The sequence below is a fragment of the Choloepus didactylus genome, chromosome 3 (genome assembly GCF_015220235.1).
Source record: "Choloepus didactylus isolate mChoDid1 chromosome 3, mChoDid1.pri, whole genome shotgun sequence".
Classification (NCBI taxonomy): domain Eukaryota; kingdom Metazoa; phylum Chordata; class Mammalia; order Pilosa; family Megalonychidae; genus Choloepus; species Choloepus didactylus.
The window spans coordinates 177,899,737-177,918,918 of NC_051309.1; the positions used below are offsets into that span (position 1 = coordinate 177,899,737).

General features: G+C 35.3%; 3 protein-coding genes across 4 annotated transcripts in view; 2 read left to right on the plus strand and 1 right to left on the minus strand.

The window, feature by feature from the left end:
• The window catches only part of TMA16 (translation machinery associated 16 homolog), a 48,219-nt gene extending 36,949 nt beyond the window's left edge, over nt 1–11,270 (plus strand). The window contains exons 6-7 of the mRNA XM_037830957.1: nt 1,646–1,688; nt 4,006–11,270. Of these exons, the coding sequence (XP_037686885.1) occupies nt 1,646–1,688; nt 4,006–4,186 (224 nt within the window). The 3' untranslated portion in view covers nt 4,187–11,270. The remainder of the gene's footprint in view (nt 1–1,645; nt 1,689–4,005) is intronic.
• The window catches only part of LOC119529992 (E3 ubiquitin-protein ligase MARCHF1), a 581,433-nt gene continuing 570,796 nt past the window's right edge, over nt 8,546–19,182 (minus strand). For both annotated transcript variants that reach the window (XM_037830956.1, XM_037830955.1), the window contains one exon: nt 8,546–13,176. In XM_037830956.1, the coding sequence (XP_037686884.1) occupies nt 12,878–13,176 (299 nt within the window). In that variant the 3' untranslated portion in view covers nt 8,546–12,877. The remainder of the gene's footprint in view (nt 13,177–19,182) is intronic.
• LOC119529994 (calmodulin-1-like) lies at nt 14,230–16,810 on the plus strand. Its single transcript, XM_037830958.1, has one exon. It carries the CDS (start codon nt 15,702–15,704, stop codon nt 16,149–16,151), a length of 450 nt encoding a protein of 149 aa, XP_037686886.1. The 5' UTR covers nt 14,230–15,701; the 3' UTR covers nt 16,152–16,810.

A 19,182-nucleotide genomic window follows, 5' to 3' on the forward strand; every position in this document is an offset into this window, starting at 1 on the left:
AGTATCCTGTAGGTAACACTAGGAATCCTGAAGTAGATGACAGTTCTTCTTAATCATTCCTAAGAAGTGAACTTCTTAGATGAAAAAGCAACAGAGCATAGCTTTGGAAGTAGATCTGGGCTCAAATCCTTATGGTTTACTGTATAATAGAGGCCAACTTAACACATCTGGGCCTTGTTTTTATTCAGTTTCTAAAATGGAGATAAACAGTATATGTATTTCCCTCATTGTTTAAAAGTTAAATGAGATTACGTTTATGAAAGTGCCTGGCATAGTTCCTGCTTTAGAGGGTGGGGAATGGGAGTAGGGAGTTCAACCAGTGCTGTATCCTTTTCTTTTTTTTATGATTATGTTTTTATTGCATACTAATAAAAATGTAATCATAACAAAATCCAGAAGAATTTTTTGTTATCTAGAATTAGAAAGTAAATAAAAAAATTTTTTAAAAGAAAATAAAGTTGTAGCCTTATCTTTGTACTTTTCCTACTCCAGTCCTGGAATGAAGTGCTGTGTCTTTTTCACCTAAGTGGGTTACCTTCTGGGAGGAGTGTAAAATTTGTCTGTATTTGTCTGCATTTCCTCGTTTTCCGTTTTCTTTGAAACCTACTTCAGTTAGGCACACAACTAAAAGTACTTGTCACTGGAGAGCTTTAAGTTGCTAAGACAAGTAGTTGCTACACTGGGCATTGAGTCTCATTTACTCAACTTATCTGTAGCCATTTGATATAGATGATCACTCTCTGTCTTCTCACACTTTTCATTTTCTGTGGAAGACAGTGACCTCTCCTAGTTTTCTTCCTAGTCACTAGCTGTGGCTTTTTATTTCCTGTGTTAAATCCTGTTCGTCCTCACAAACTGAATGTTGGCCCAAGTCTTTGTCCTTTGACTGTTCTCTTTTCTACTTGTGCTCATTCCCTAGGTGATTTCATCCAATCTCATGAGGTTTTAAATACCATCAAAATTTTATAACTTGTCCCCAGAACTTCAGACCTGCATTATCAACTTGGGTTCCTCTTATTATCTACTTGAATGTGTTATAAGCCTCTCAAACTCAACATGTCTCAAAACAAAGTCCCATTTTTCTCCTAAAACTTGTTCTTCCTACAAGTTCCCTGTTTTAGTCAGTGGCATCACCACTTGCCCAGTTGCTCTGATCAGAAACCCTGGAGTCAAACTTGACTCCACCCTTTCACACTCCACATCTAACCCATCAGCCAGATGTATTTAGAATCTGATGATTTCTACTATAACCACCACCCCCAGTCCTTCCCTTGTTGAAGCCACCACATCTCAACTGTATCAATGTATTAGCGTCTGTGCTTTTACTCTTTCCTCCTAAAGTTGGTTAAACATGTAGCAGACAGATTAATTAGTAGTGATTAACAGATCACACCCAAGATCAAACATTTGTTGGTGATAGAACTAGTTCTAGTGTTCTGCCAGCTATACTACAGTGCTTCTTACAAAGTCATGGTGTGCGGTAAAAGGTTTGAGAACTGTGACAAATTCACTAGGGTCTAAAAAATGTAGGTAAATTATTTGTCACCTATATAAATACCCCTGCCTCTCTACTGGTGGTATAAACTATAAGATGATGTAATTTAGAAAACATTTTCTAATGGATATAAATTATTTTCTTTCCCAGAGATTCCAGACATTGTAAATGCAAGTAATCTGAAAACTTTTAGGTAAGTCTCTCATTTTTATTATTCCCTTGAAGCTGCATGAAAAATACATGAAGCATAAAGTTTCTTCCCTTTTGAGTCTAGACATTAGAGGTAAAAGAAAAAACAGAGCTTCTTTGAATATTTTTTCTTTTTGTAAAGGTAAGAATTTCTCCAAGTTTTTGTTTGAAACAATTGAGGGACACTGAAATGATAGTGGCACAGTACCTTTTATTTGTTTTTCAAAATATTCTAAAATACTTTAAAAATAACTTAATAATATTACTCCAGAGAACTTGATCAAACTATTCATCCTCAACTCCTACCTTTAAAAAGATAAAATAGTAACAGACTTACTGACTTTAGAGTCATGGCTCTTGAACTGTTCCGCAGCACCCTCTCATGGGGAAGAAGATGGTTAATGGAAAGCAATAGCAGAGAAGGAAGGGGTTGAGTCATGAAGAACTGGTTGCTTGGTTCAGTGGTCTCTCTAATTTTATTTTTCCCTGACCAGGGAGGCTACCAAATAGGATTTTTTTTTTTTTTTTTTTTAATCTTCATTTTATTGAGATATATTCGCATACCACGCAGTCATACAAAACAAATCGTACTTTCGATTGTTCACAGTACCATTACATAGTTGTACATTCATCACCCAAATCAATCCCTGACACCTTCATTAGCACACACACAAGAATAACAAGAATAATAATTAGAGTGAAAAAGAGCAATTGAAGTAAAAAAGAACACTGGGTACCTTTGTCTGTTTGTTTCCTTCCCCTATTTCTCTACTCATCCATCCATAAACTAGACAAAGTGGAGTGTGGTCCTTATGGCTTTCCCAATCCCCTTGTCACCCCTCATAAGCTACATTTTTATACAACTGTCTTCGAGATTCATGGGTTCTGGGTTGTAGTTTGATAGTTTCAGGTATCCACCACCAGCTACCCCAATTCTTTAGAACCTAAAAAAGGTTGTCTAAAGTGTGTGTAAGAGTGCCCACCAGAGTGACCTCTCGGCTCCTTTTGGATTCTCTCTGCCACTGAAGCTTATTTCATTTCCTTTCACATCCCCCTTTTGGTCAAGAAGATGTTCTCCGTCCCACGATGCCGGGTCTACATTCCTCTCCAGGAGTCATATTCCACGTTGCCAGGGAGATTCACTCCCCTGGGTGTCTGATCCCACGTAGGGGGGAGGGCAGTGATTTCACCTTTCAAGTTGGCTTAGCTAGAGAGACAGGGCCACATCTGAGCAACAAAGAGGCACCAAATAGGATTTTACTTTTTGCATTTTTCAAACATAGGTTCTCTGTCATTAGAAAATAATTTTTATTGGTGTGAATAATTGGTCTTAACCAATTGATGGGTCTGAATATTATGCTAATTGAATTTAGATAAATTTAAAACTAGAGTCATATTCTTTGAAACCCTTAAGCTTATTTTATAGTATTTTTAAACTTCTGATTTTAGAGAAACTAAATTAGCTCTAATAGAATTTATCATATTTAAAATGCAGTTGTAGCCCGTGTACAACTTGCAATTATAATTTAAACATATGGAGCTTAAGATTCTTTTTATATCTTAAATATGTTTTGCCTGTCATATTGATTAATCACATATAAATATGCACCTTATTTCTAAAGCCATGTAAGTTCTGCCTCCCCCAAAGAAAGCCAGAAACCAGAGAACAGATGAGCATAGCCTCTGTTAGTATTGCTGATTAGAGTTCAGTTCTTGAAACAGTCTTCACATTTCTCCTAAAGCATTTGAGCATAAAGACTGGCACAGAAAATACAGAGGCTGAAAAACAGAAAGATTTTATTATAAGAGTAAAATTGTTCAATTACTGAAATTTAGCTGTGATGTAACACCGTGTGTGGAAAAAAACAAGTCAAAAAACCTTTTCTGACCATACATTTTGGAGATTTGCCAAGCATGACATAATTCCTACTTTTCAGATTCTCGATACCATATAGCCTGATAGAGGCAGATATTCAGATTAGAGAGAATAATAAAATGGAACAGAGCCTCCTTGTAACTTTTGCCTATTTCTGTTGCTTTTAAAGTTTGAATATATGTGATTCTCTGTGCAGTTACTGCTAGTATAGATTAAGGAGAAATACAGCAAATATGGAAAAAGCAAGCCTCAGTTCTTGGGAAATTTTTTTGTGTGTGTATGTGTGCATTTTATTATTTCTTTCTAGTGCTCTTGAATCTGCTATAAATTTTAAATTTATAAACTTTCTGCTACTTTCAGAGTTTTGAACACTGACTGTCTCCTGCTTCTCTACCTTATCATCCACTCTTCACAAACCCTCTTCTCTGTACTTTCTTTTATCCAGGGAATGGGATATTGATCTGAAGAAATTGCCAAACATTAAAACGAGAAAAATCTGTGCTAATGATGCAGTGCCCAAGAAGGGCAAGAAGAAAAATATTGCAACTGTAGATAAAGATTTAGGGGAATTGCAACTAAAAAGTGAAACAGATGACTCAGATGAGGAAATGACTGCAGTGGACTAATTGTCTTTATTTGAGTTTAAGTAATTTAAGAGCTTCAAGTTATACTCATTGAATACACATATAATGTATATATATGGTCTAGATACAGGAATTTGCTATTAGAACATTCTCTTACATGAAGAGAGTCCCATTTGTAGTTTCAAAAATGATGTTAATGGTTTTTATTTAAAAACCAAAGTTGCTTTATCATTTACATTACGATGCTAAAGTCGATATGAAGTGATCTGCAAAACCCATTTAACCTGAATTTCCAGGGGTGTGGAGTATGACATGAATGAGGACAGAAAATGTTTTAATTTTTACCTCCTGTTTTGATAACTGCCTAATCTCATTTTTGGGGCATGGAGAGCATTCTGTTTCTAAAAGGGTCCTGTGGATACTTCTTGAACTGTGATGATGGCAATGTTGCTTTCAGTAATAGTGTCACATTAATCTTCTTAAATATTAAACCTATTTTCTTTTGTTATAAAATAGGGAAAAATGTGATACGGAATTCATATAGGCTGATGGATTTTATGTTAATCGTATTTGCTATCTTCTGAGCCAGAGTTAAATGGTTAAAAGAAAAAAAATCACTTACGTTGATCTACCATACTTAATCTTTTATCTTTTGACAAAGGAGATAAATGATTTCAGGATGGATCCTTTTGATTGTATATTATTTTTTGCTTCCTCATTGTGAAAAATAGGTTTTGTTTGTGGAAACATAGCTAAATTGGCCATCATAGATGACTAATTTTTTAATGGTGCATTTTTGCTTTTTCCTCCAAGAGATAGGTTAAACTGACATATAACTCAATATTTCAAGTGTCAGAAAAAACATCATGGATGTAGTAGAATGTTCTTCATGGAATTCATTATATACAGCATATCTTTTAGTCTGTATTATAAAGGAACAGTGGAATTGTATTTGAGTATTTTCAAAAAAAGAAAAAAATGTATGAGGTTAACTAAATGTCAACTAAGTGTTATTAACAATCTAAAGTGTTGTAACTTTTTTATTTATGAAAATTAGAAATAAAATTTACACATTTTCATTTTTTAAGGTTCTAATTATTTAATTCTCAGTGATGTAGCTGATGCTGATTTGCTCTAATAATTTGTGTAAAAGTGACTTTATTTAATTAAACAAGTTCAGCTGTCTTTAGTCATTGGAAATCCCCCCTCCTTTTTTTTTTCCTTTGGTTCATATTTAGTCTCAAAATGCTGTAAAAACTAAATCATAAATTAAAGTAAAGAGAATAAGAACCATTTTATTTGGTCTGATATTAAAAAGCCATCCTGTTCAATAAATAATTTGTGGAAATGGCAAATGGTCTTCCCCCTCAAACTGGTTTTCTCTATGCTGTCAAAGCAAAAAATCTTAACAGGTTGCACTCTGAGAACTAGAATAGTTAAGTATTTGCTGAATGAATGAATTTATTTTTTCCTTTTAGAACCGTAATAATCAATGTCATGTCACTCCTGGCTGGACCAGAGCAGATAAGTGGATTTTATAGTGATGTTTTAAAATGATATCCTTAATCACTGTCTGTAGAACATGTTCTTTCTGCAGTGATAACTTAGGCTCTCTTATCTAGACTCCTTGGTCAGTAGCATATGTTTGTAAGATAACTGTGCAGTCCATGGCCGCATAACAGAATAAAGGTAACTCACCTCATTTGTACTTCCTTCTGTCTAAACCAGGGGCTGGCGGACCTTGTGTGTGTGTGTGTGTGTGTGTGTTGCCACCCTTTAAAAATGTAAAAAATGTTCTTTGCCCATACACAAAGGGGGTCAGACCAGATTTGGTCTGCTTGCCATATTTTGCCAACCCCTGATCCAGGCCAACAAGCTGAACTTCCGTGGTCATAGGTTAATGTATCTTTTTAGGCTTAGATCAGCTTACTGACATCTTTGTTTTTTTCCTCCTGATGTGCTATTGACTTGTTTGCCTTACCAACATAATTATCCATTTAGGGCTCTATTCACCTCAAGTAAAAGCTTTTTCTACTCTTATTCATATCCTGTGTGCCACAGGGGCAGGAGGTTGGATAGGTGTCCTCTTTGCTATACTGCTACTTCTAAATAATTTCTCCTTTAATTGTTTGAAACTCTATTACTGTCTCCCTCTCTTTATTATCTTCTTGCCTTCCAGTAAAACCTTCTGCCCTTCCATTGAAGTCTTTAACTCTTGGCTCAGTTATCCTCTTCTTACCTATTCAAGTCATTTTAGTGATCTCAGTAGCCTATTAGATAACAAATCTGCCATTATAATCTTTAAGTTTCCTAATCTTTTTTTTCCCCCATCCTATCAGAGGCACTTTCATGGTATTACCAGGATCCTTATCAGCACCTGAATCTCCTACTGTAAACTTGATTTTAACCCTTCCACTCTCCAAGCATTATCACTTACCCTTTTCTACTGCTTGCTACAGTTCTACAGTTCTTTGACCTCACTTTTTCACTATGCATCATCTCATCTTCAGATTATTAGTCCATAGTTGTTTCCTTCCATATATGCCCTCAATTCCTTTACCTCTGGCTGCGTAGCATTCCTCCCCAAACCCAAATCAAGTAAAACTAAGTTATCTGCCTTTTTCATGCCTGTTGCCAAGCAGCTGAACATTGCTGGAGAATATCAAATAGACTGTCAAATTCATATTTACAAATCTCAAGTGGATTCCCAATACTGCTTAGCTGTCTTACTATATTGCCTTATTAATTTCATTTCCAACTTTGAGATGATTATTTTACTACTTTTTCTTGCTTTATAACTCCACTTAAATATTAGCCTCTGAACCCTGAACTTTCAACTGGTGAACTTTTATATATATAATTGAGAAAATAGAAGTTATCATATTCTCTTTTGATGTAATGGATGTAATATCTTTTCTCCTTTCAAAGGTAAATATGCCTGCTTGTGTTCTGGATCCCACTCTTGTTTTCTCAGGAACTTTGATCTTCTCCAGTTTTTCCATCCAATTTCTCAAACCTGCTATCATCCCTCTCTCCCATGGCCTTTCCCCAATCTAATTAGGCAATATTTCTGGTTCTATTTCCAAAATAAATGGCAGATCAGTCCATGTCAGGCCATCTCCACTTTTCACTCCTTAAGCCACCATGTACTATGGGCAGTGGCTTCCTATCTGGACTTTTTTTGTTCCTCTTTAATCCATTCTCCAGAAAGTAGCTCATGAAGTTTTAAAAATGTACATGGAAATAACACCAGTCCCTTTGCTCAAATCCTTGCAATAGCTTCCTATCACATTTTGACTGAAATTCATGTTCTGTGTAATGGCCAAAGAGGCTTGGAGTGATCCAATTCTTGACTGCCTCTCCAACCTCAGTTTGTGCCCACTAGCTCATCAGACACACTGGCTGGCTGTCCATTCCTGCAATGCAATGAGTGCGACTGCTTCTTGTAGTGGAACAATTCTGTGTTGGCACCCTGATGACCTTGCATATATTCACTTAGGCTGCTCAGGCCAGGCTTGGTTGCACAATGCCCTGTGCTCTTCCTGGAACACAAGAACATGGGAGACTTGTGAGGAACTGCTTCAAGGACCCTTCTTATTTGCTTCTGTAAGGATAGAGATATAGACTCTGAAACTGCCTAGCTACAACATGGAAGCAGTTCCTCAGCAAAAGGAACTTTGTTCCAAAACATAAACTGACAAGGGAAAGTAAACTTATGTCTTGTGTTGCATCATCCCATCATCTGGCTTCTTTTCTTTTGATGTCATTTTGTGGGACAAGATGTGGGACAAGATGTGGGGAGCTGGCATATTGGTTCATCTTTCTTTTGCTGTCTGTATAAGAAACTGTCTGAATCTGTCAGCCTTGCCTGACATTTCCCATTCAGGACCTTGGTGCTTACCGTTCCGTCTGCCTGCATTGTTAGTTCTCTGAGTGTTTGCAAGACTGATAACTGATTTTTTTCTCATCCTTCAGGTGTCAGATTAAAAATTATCTCTTTAGCTAAAGCATCTCTACCCCTATATTCTTTATACTCTGTGGTAATCTCGATTATAGTACCTAGTATGTGACAATGATAAGTGATCTAGGAGTCTTTGCTGTAATTTCAGGAGATGGGGTAAGATTATTAGAATTCAGACATACAATTTGAGCAGAACAAGTTTATACAATGAGTGGTCTAATAGACTAATAGGTACCCTAGGCCAGGCAATCTATTTACCCTGCATTCCCGAGTTGGGGCTTTGGAGAGAGACATTTTCTTTGCTATCGCCAAATCTCTTTATTAGAACTGAATTCCATTATCTTTCTCTTAATATTTATTATCCATGGAATTATCTAAATCTACTCCTTTTTTATCTCCGAGTAGACAAAAAAATGCCTTTATATCCTTACTTTCCTATATCCAAGCCTTATTCATGAGAAAATCCTTCCTCCAGATCCCATTGTGATTTTTCTTAACTTTTGAAAACAGGTTTTGAAAGTCTGTATAGATTATGTCCATTAATTTCCTTTTGTTAATCCATTTATTTATTCCTTTCCACAATATCAAGGGTTAGTCAGCATATCATTTGCCTTAAAATAGTTACAGATATGTTCAGACCCTGCTTAAAAATGCAGATCATTTTTAAGCATCGTAAAAACTTAAATCAAGTGATTCAACAATACTCAGTTCTGTTTGAGTGCTACAAATACAGATCTGCAGAAATCCCATTACTTTAGGCAAAAAGTATAGAAACCACAACAAAGGTTTAGGTCATTTTTTTAATATACAAAGTCTTTCACAGATAATTATTTTCTTTTCCTTAATTTGTCTTAGTACACATTATTCACAAAACATTGTTAATGCAAGAGAATCAGGTAAAACCAGAACAATTACAAATGCCCAATCTCAAAAATTGCACAAACAAAATAATTTTTCTTGTTTGTTTTAATGTAATATTCATTTTCAAAGTGGGCTTCTTCAGTTGTGGAGGAAACACTGCAGCCCGAAATAACAGTACTTCCTTTCAGCTATATTGTTATGTAAAATAGCACCATTGGGCTGACTTAAGAAAGGAAAAAAGGTTTTCATCTTTCTTAATCAAAGTATAAGCTTCACACAATTATTATATAACAACTACAATAACAATAATAATAATAATAATGTTAAATTTTAAGAGCTGCACTTTGTTCCAAAACATAATCTGGAAAGGGAAAGTAAATTTTTGTCTTTGTGGATGGAATAATCTTCCCCACCCTGCCCCTATGACAATTGTAACTTCTCATAATGATGCCATTGCTCCAATGAGCTAATTTTCCAGCCGAAGAATGGGTGTTTTAGGGGTATTTAAGGACCTTTTGCAAAACAGAGTAAAATATAACTGAGGCCATCTCCCTGGGACTATCACATATAACATGTGGTTCAAGCTCAGAGTGAGATTTAATTGTGGGACATTTTGGAAGACTCCTTTAATACTAACTTTCTTCAGCTTCTCCAGAGCTGTCAGGTTGATGGTATCATTTTTGTTTTGTTTTCATTTTTGTTTTGCTTGTTTTGTACTTAAGCTTAATTGTCTTTTGGACTTAACTGTTTAAAAAATACTGGAATTTCGTTTCTTACCAATTTAACTTGGACAAACAATTCTATACAATAAAAGTGACAGTTCTTTAGTTAAAAAATTAGAAGCCTAAATGTCTGTGGTATATGGTATTGGTAATATCACAGATCATGATTGTAAAAAGTCAAGGTTTTTAACAGAACTGTAAGTTCATTCTTGAATTCCAGTTCTTTGTTTCAGTTCCGTTTTATTTCTTACAAGAGCAGGTAAACAAGCCCCCGAAAATTGTTATTCTTGAGAGCATTTTTCTTTTTGAGAGGTATATCCAATCCATAAAAGCATTGCCACAAAGCCAAATCCTTTCATTGTTTGAAAGGGCAAACATACCATTGCCTCACAAAATGTAAAAAGAAAATAATCAGCATTAGGTTTTAAATGCATGCAGTTCTTTCAGATTGTTTGAACCATAAAAAGCCGTGGCAAGCTATTTAAAAAAAAAAAAAAAGATTTAAATTCAGGAGTCGAGCAGGGTTTTTAAAAGGTAAGAATAGCAGAAACAAATTGTTGACTTTTAATTTGTTAGGGAGCTTGTGTTAATAATTTTGTGATTTCAGTAAAGTCAAAACTCATAAAAGTTCATTTTCAGAATTTAGGTACAGTTTTAAAACACCATGTTGTCTTTTTCATTAATATAGTAATGCTATCCTTGCCTATCTATATAGAGACGTTTTCTTAGTGTTAAGTGTAGCTCTTAGTAAATGAGGCCTTATTTTAGCCAATCTTTCCCCATGGTGAAATGGGCTATGCACTTAGCTATCTTGCTTAGATCTGTACACAATTGAAAGAGTATTTCTGGTGGTAATTAGGTAAATAATCCTTTTCCCTCAAGATCAAAAAAAAGAGAAATCAACTTTCTTTGCTGGTGACTAGATTTTTGTTTTCCAATAATATTTTTAAACAGCATGTTGGCATTGCTAAACCACAGGAAAAATAGATTAGTAACAAGCTTTTGTTTTTCATGAATGTTATTTACCTTAAACTTTAGACACAGAAACTTAAGAGGAAGTTAATACAAAATTTAGTTTTCTAAAGGTTCACATATTTTTTAAAACACCACATATTGTGTCTTTATTTGTGCAGAATGTTTGGTCCAGTTTAGTTGCATTTATTTTGTTCTGCCTCTGCCTTTATTCCATAACCCTACAAGTTTCAAGAAAGATGTTTTAAACCTTTTGTTTCCTGACTGACTGAAAATGTTAAGATTTTTCTTGTGTATATACATGAGTACACAAGCACGCCACACACACACAAATTCAACATTGTTTACCTTTTCTTTATTTCTAGAAATTGGGACTATTTGGACTCAGTGTCAGCCACTACCAATATTAACACTGTCTTTCTCCTCACTAAAAAGTTATTTTTTTTTTTCCTTTTTCCTGTGATAATCTGTGAAGAACAAGCACACTGTTAATTACAAAGTGCATCATTGTGATACTTGGACTTGTACAATGCAAAACCCATGCTTTGGTTCTCATGGCCATCATGGTTGCCTGCTCACAGCAATAAATATGAGAGCTAACAAAAATAAATCATGTATCTTATTTGTGTATGGCATCTTTCTTTGACAGGCCACTATACCTATAATCATTAATCTAGCTCGCAGCAATATCATTCTCACTTCAGTTTTACATGAATATGCACAAAACACAGTAATCAACTGAAAAACCCAAACAACTCAATTTATCACTTATTACAGAGTAGGTGAAATGTTTTTGCTTCCCAACTGAGAAAGGGAAATTGTGTCAGCTTTCAATGGGGAAGGTCTGAATACTTGATCATAACCATTAAGCTGATATTTCAGGTGGGTAAAAAATACCTCATGACCTTAGACACTTGACTTTATAACAAAAATATTCAACTTTTTTCTCTATTGGAAGTGCTTAATAGTAGCAAAAAAGTTAATCAGACCTTTGCCGCAGGCATACAGTTTTGTCTTTCTATACTTCCTGCTATTGTTTTTTCACACTCCAGAGGAATGGTGACTTCATCTAAACCTTCATGCAGGATAGTTAATTTCATTAGTGCTTTTTAAAATCATAACATTTGTGAGACTTTGAATAAAAAAATGAATTAAGCTGCTTTTCTGAAACATTCAGCTGTTAAATGAAGCAGAGGCTTAGTCTCTAATTTTCAGGCTGTACTGTCTAATATGTTAGTTTAAATTGAGATATACTGTATTGATAAAATACACACTGGATTTTGAAGACTTGGTTCGAATAAAAAAGATGTAAAATATCTCAGTAGTTTTTATCTTGATGGCAAAGATAATTTGGATTTATAGGGTTAAATCAAATATCAAAATTAGTTTCACCTATTTATTTTTACTTTTTCTAATAGGACTACCAGAAAACTTAAAATTACATATGTGGGTCCCCTTTGTTGCTCATATTATATTTCTACCGGACAGTACTGTTATAGAGGTCCCACATAAAATGTAGGCCCTGATAGTTGCTTTCAACTTTGGTGGGTGTTAAACAGAGCTAATTAACCCCCCAAATTCTCTGAAAATGTTTTGTTCATAATTTGGACATAATTCCAAGTATTACTATCTTCATATGTGTATTGCAACTATTTTAAAAATGTGCACCTGTCAAAACATCTAAACCCCACTATAGCCATAAAAATCTGTTAGCTGTCAAAGTATGAATACCAAAATATGTGTTCTCCAAGTTTGCTTCTGATGTGACTTAGGGATAATGCAGAAGATTTTAAGCTTTAAATCAAATATGGTTGTTATTTTGCAGATAAGATAGTTAACATACAAGGCCCTAGAAGAAACACACATTGCAACTCAAGTCTGTATTCTTCAATTTTTCCCTGCTACTGTGAAGAACATCATATGTCCACTTACTATTTAGTCATTGCCTAAAAGATTTCTTGCCCCAATGGTTCTTAATTGTCCTAGAAGTTATTGTCCAGCAAACACTTCACATTTCCATATCATACTTCAGACTGTGTCATGGGATCCTGGACACTTGGTGTTCCTTCTCCTTTCCTTTTTGAGCAAAGTAAGGAAAAATGAGTCAGTAGGAGAAAGAAGAGATAAAGGGAGTGAAAAATTCAGGATCACCTCTGTCATTTGTAGTGGCTGAGGGCTAGAAACATTCTTCAGTGTAGAAACTCCCAGCCAGTTCCATCAGACTGGTATAACTTCAGGGGGGCTTCCCTCTGCAGATAGCAGTGAATTTGTACCCGTTTGTGATACAGGCACTACAACAGCATCTTTGATGTCCGTGTTTACATTACATGAGAAGTTCTTCTCCAGTTTTTTGGCAGTGTCTGGACAATTTTGTACAAAGATCACACGGTTGTAGGCCTTTAGCCTGCGCCACAACTGCACGTAGACTTTACATTGTACATACATGAAGACAAGACCTCCGGTGAAGCCAATGGCCACCACAACCAGTTTTGTCCAAAACGGCCATTCAAGGACACCTTTCAAATAAAAAAGAGAGAATGTTATCACCAATTTGATCATCAGTGGGTTTGGTAGTTTCTTCTATTCTCCTTCAAAAGACTGTGCTTGCCTGCTTCCATGGATAAGGAATATATTATTAACAACTAGTAAGAATTATAACCTGGATTGGTCTATTTCCATTCAAATAATCTAAATATTTAGAATTGTATATCAGGAAATTCTCTCACTACCGTAATGATTTATTCCACCACCCCCACCCCCAGAATCAAGTACTTACTGTAATTATCAGACATTACTTTAACTACATTAAGCTTTTGATATTTATGTTGACATTTATTCCTGTAGCTAAATCTTAAATTTAGTTTATAAATGCTTCCTTCGAATTCTTTGAATCTGAGCTGTTCTAGAAGTGAGCTCTCAACTCCAAAACAGCACAATATTTGAAAATAAGAATTATTCCTTTTTTTACTAATTATGTGGCAGGCACTGGTCTAAACTAGATTTATTATCTGTATGTGTGTATGTGTGTGCGTGTGTGTGTGTGTGTATTCACTTAAGCCTCATAACAACTTCTTATTCCCATGTAACAAATAAAAATATATTGACACAGGGTTTGAAGAAACTTGCTTGGGGGGTGATTGGGGATTTGCAGCAGGTATTCCGGAGTCCACGGTTTTAACCACTAAGTTTTATAGCATATCACACACACACACACACACACACACACACACACACTGCTATACGGTTTTAACCACTAAGTTTTATAGCATATCACACACACACACACACACACACACACTGCTATATTTGCCCAATTCCAACTCAGTACTTTACAATACTGTTATCCTCAAATGTATTTTCTATTTTCTTATGTCTTCAGGTGAATGGCTATAATTACTGCAATTCCAAAATAAGGTGTTAAGTTATTAGATAACTTTAAAAGTTTGTTTTTAAAAAAATGAAATCCAAATTCAGATTATTAATTTCTGAGACAAAATACCACTCACAATAATCCCATCTGTGTTAATTCTAAATTAAAACTAATGATTTTTCATCACGGAGCCAAGAAATATTCAGCAGAGCTCTTGGAATGTGACAACGTTTTAAAATGACACTTCATAGGGTCATGAATAGAACCTAATCAGGCAAAATATAATCAATCATCAGATGCAATTAGAGTCATATTGCATTTATACTGAGTGTAGTTGAAGTTGTGGAATTTACAGTTCAACAAAGTACATTTACTTACATAAACTTATTTGATCCTGTGAAGTTTATTTTAAGTAGCATTAGGTAAAGAGATAACTGGTTTTCAGTGAACCTGATTTTTGCAAGCACTTAGGGTTGAGAATTAGTACATGAACTGAATAGGTTCTGAGTTTGATTATTTTCTAACCATTGCTCATTTGACAGTGTCTCGCATGATATTCTTGTGGATAAGATGGAAAAATGGGAGCTGGTGTCAATATCAATTTACAAATACAATAAAGCATTTATTCTCCAAACTTGTTCCATTCAATACCCCTGTCAGTTTAAAAAAAAAACAACAAAATAGGCTTTGCCAATCAAATTTTGTATATGACACTAAATTGGGAGGGATAGTGAACATACACTACAGAGTGAAAGAATCAGGATTTAAAATCTTTTGAGAAGGTGAAGTAATGGGTACATGTATGGGTCTGAGGCTTCCCACCCTCATCCCCTAAAACAAGTGATTTAAAAGAAATGTCTGTTTCTTTGAGTAATCAAATCTGAAATTTAGTCTCCCAACTTAATCCTCCAACACCCTTCTTGCAAACTTCATCCAAAATGTCTATCATCCCAGGCTCTAATACACATTCAAATTTTGGAATTTGCTCTTCCCTCTGCCTTGAGCGCCCACCCTCTTTACTGTATAATAGGCTATTCATCCTTTAGCACAACTCTAGGGCGAGAGGGAGATGCCAGTCCCTGGCATAAGGTGGGTAAACTTGGCATTCATGCCCCAATTGTTGGCAACACTCTTTCCTGCTAATCCCTGTGGTAGATTCATAATCTCGAATACCACAGTCTTGGTCAGCCTCTGAAGTTGGCACATGAGAAAAAAATCTCTTTGCCATCTGGGCCTAGAGGAAGCAAATGCTTTTTCAAAATATTGCAAATTGCCTGCATAGTAGTCAAGGGGGAATCCTATTAATATTAACTAATTAGATGCTGTTGGGAGTAAAATAGAGTAACTGTGAACATGCAAATATAGTATGCAAATCAGGAGAGATACTAGAAAACTTAATGTATAAGGTTTCACACCTCTTTCAGGCTAAGTCATTATTCTGGGAAATCAATTAATATATTATGTTTCCTTGTGTCATAAGAGAAAAAAGATCAATTATACATTTGCTTAAAAGAAGATGCTATATTTAGAAAACAAGTTGGCCAGAAAAAATGAAGAACTTTTGACTTTAGAAACTTTAGAGTAAAAGAATGGACTATGTCAGAGTCTGGGTGGAGCTAATGTGTCAAATAGTTGTGTGATTGCGTCTGGGAGACCAGTTGCACCTGCAGCATGGCTGACCAGCTGAAGGAAGAGCAGATTGCAGAATTCAAAGAAGCTGTTTCACTGTTTGACAAGGATGGTGATGGAACTCTAACAACAAAGGAATTGGGAACTGTCACATGGGCTGTTGGGCAGAATCCCACAGAAGCACAGTTACAAGATATAATTAATGAAGTAGATGCTGATGGTAATGGCACAATTGACTTTCTGGGATTTCTGACAATGATGTCAAGGAAAATGAAAGACACAGATAGTAAAGAAGAAATTAGGGAAGCCTTCCATGTGTTTGATGAGGATGGCAATGAATATATTAGTGCAGCAGAGCTTCACCATGTGATGACAAACCTTGGAAAGAAGTTAACAGATAAAGAGGTTGATGAAAGAATCAGAAAAGCAGATATTGGTGGCGATGGTCAAGTGAACTATGAAGAGTTTGTACAAATGATGACAGCAAAGTGAAGACCTTGTACAGAATATGTTAAATTTCTTGTACAAAATTGTTCATTTGCCTTTTTTTGGTAACTTATCTGTAAAAGGTTTCCCCCTACTGTCAAAAGTACTAATAATTAGGATTTCTTTCCTCCATGTTTTCTTCCCTTACCTTACTGTCATTTTCATGAAACTTTACTTTAGAAAATTGATCAAGTAATGTTGCATGTGGCTTATTCTGGATATGTCTAAGAAACTCTGCACATCTAAACTAAGATGGAGTTGGTCAAATGAGGGAACATCTGGGTTTTGCCTTTTTTTTAAGGTTGTTTTCTTTAGGAATTGTCAACATGTTGAAGTGTGGAGTTGTAACTGCGTGGACTATGGACAGTCAAAGATATGTGCTAAAGTTGCACTATTGCAAAATGCGTGTATTATCCAGGTACTTGTATACTATTTTCTGGTACTGCTGGCTCTGAACCAGAAACATTTTCTTTTGTTGTTTCTTGCTTTTTAAACTTTATTTAGCCACTTAAAGAAAATGTGCTTATGGCACAGTTTGTCTCAAATTCACTCCAAGTTGTTGTATTTGTTGGAATACATTTGTATATTGTATATTTGTTTTCCAATTAAAAAATTAAAATTAAAAAAATGAATGGACTATATCAGACATTTATCATAATCAGTTTTTTTCCTTGCTAATTAGTCATACAAATCTTTCTATGGTTCCTTTCTCCTACAAATGCCTTTCATTCTAAGGATAGAGATTTAACAATGGAAGTACACTACCTGGGGTTAATTTCTTTGTACAGTTGTATTTGTGACCATCAGATAATAATGGTACCCTATCCTGTATTTCAATACCCTGCAGAAATATTTTCACTTAAGGACAGAAAAATACAGGGACAACTACAGAAAATTGTGGTATAAAAATGCTTTGTATTTGTTCATAAGTTTTCTAAATCATTTATGATAGGCAATCAATCAAAAAATAATACCTTAAAAAAAGTAATAAAAATTTTTGAACTTTAGTGCAGCTTTCTTTTAACTTTGTCCCACTCTGGCATCACCTGTTTCTCATCTAAATGTTTCATTACATTTTTCATTATAGGCCAAATATTCCATGACAGATTAAATTTAACATATTCTAGGTGTACCTAAATTTATTATTATTTTTCCTTTTATTAGAACAATGTTTTAGGTTATTTCTAAATCCCAATTTTTTATGAAAAAAATATTAGAAAATCTCAGGTGGACACAATAAATATTTAATCAGTTCTAACTTTTTCTGGTTTTCCAGAAAAAGAACTGAACTGAGGATTCAGAGCTCAAAGAGCTTTGGAGGCCATCTAGTTCAAGTCTCCTCTCTCCTCCCCATTTGGTCCACATAGCTATTGAACACCAATGCTGAGACCACTGCCCAATAATCTTGACCTAGTAACATGATAGTGTTGAGTTTGATTTTGTGTATTGCACAGAGTTAGCAGTTAACTTGATATTCTTTCTATTCAAGCTATTCAAAAATAGCTTAAATGAAAGTCTTTATAAATGATTTTAGGAGTTTTGAAGAATAGCCAGGAATAGATAATGATTCTAATATTCGCAGGTAAGTAGCAACACATATTTGTAAATGGCTGGACTGTTTTATGACTATTCTTCCTGTAAGGTAGTGGCACCAAAAGGTAGCTAAAAAAAAAAGGATGAATTTTTCTCTTTGCAGAGTCCTTGCATTTGAAACATATAAGGGCTTTTTTAGCTACTACCTTGGTTCTCTCCATCTATGCAAGGAGAACAATTATCTGCCACACAGACTCAAAGTAGACCAGATGTTCTCAAGAGGGAATGGTTTTGTCTTCCAGGGGACAAATGCCTGGAGATATTGCTCGTTATCATAACCTGGGAGATAGAACGCTACTGGGTTCTAATAGATGCTGCTAAACATCCTACATTGCAAAGTACAGCCCCTGCACTAAAAATAATTATCCGTAAAAAAAAAAAAAGAAGTCAATAGTGCTGAGGTTGAGAACTCCTTTTATAGAAGACAATCATCCAAATCTCTTTATTAGGGAAATTGCAGGGAGGATACAGTATAAAATTAGATATCTTGGAGTTCACCAAATATGGAAGAATTCTTGCCATTAGCTGTTACATTGGGCAAGTTATTTCTATGTTTTTTAGAAAGCTTGTAACCACAGACAAGCTGGAGATGAAGTGTGCTTTATCTCCCATTTTTAGAGAAAGCCTGTGGATTCCATCCAAGCTTCCCTTCCATTTGGTAAATCAAACTACCAGCTGTTCCTCATAAGTGCCTGGAGATTTTCTATTTCTGAACCTTTGCTCATGATATTTCTGGATTTTCTTTCCCTTTTTCTGTATTTTCAAACCCTACCTGTTCCACAAAATCCAACTGAGAAGTAATTTCCAGCTGGAAATAAACTTTCCCACTGTTTCAGTTGCATATTATTTCTTTCACTTGTTTCATGAGTTCTATTTCTAACAAAAGTTGCCTTTACTTTACCTTGCCATAATTTTGACAAGCACAGAATTTATGTCTGATTGATCTTTGTGTTCCACAGCTTCTTGCTCAGATGTTTCAAGGATGAATGAAAGATTTTGAAGTGCCAGCTTTGATTATTTTGCATCAGTCTTTTCAGTGTGTGACCTGAGGTGACAGCCTGTTTCACTTTGTCAGCCAAACTCTTCTTTTGTCGGTGGACAATCTGAAGAAAAGTCCACTCTTTCTCCACCTCTCCAGGAATAGTAACCTGGGAGTCTGAGCCAGGAGTCACCTGCTGCCATTTTCTCTGCCAATTCTGGAGACTCAGTCTTATCCCTCTACTTTCTTTCACAAAGTATCTCTGAATTTATTTCTTCTGCCCCACTCACCCTTCCCTTATAGGTTCCTGGGAAGTCAAAGCTTCCACCAAGAACTAGACAAAGTTGGAGTGCAGAATATCCCCTCACCCCGTGTCCAAAAGTCATTTGCATACAAACCCATTGCCCAAATGACTACCTTCTTTAAGAGGCAGCTTGCTCTCTCTTCCTTTAAATGGTTACATTT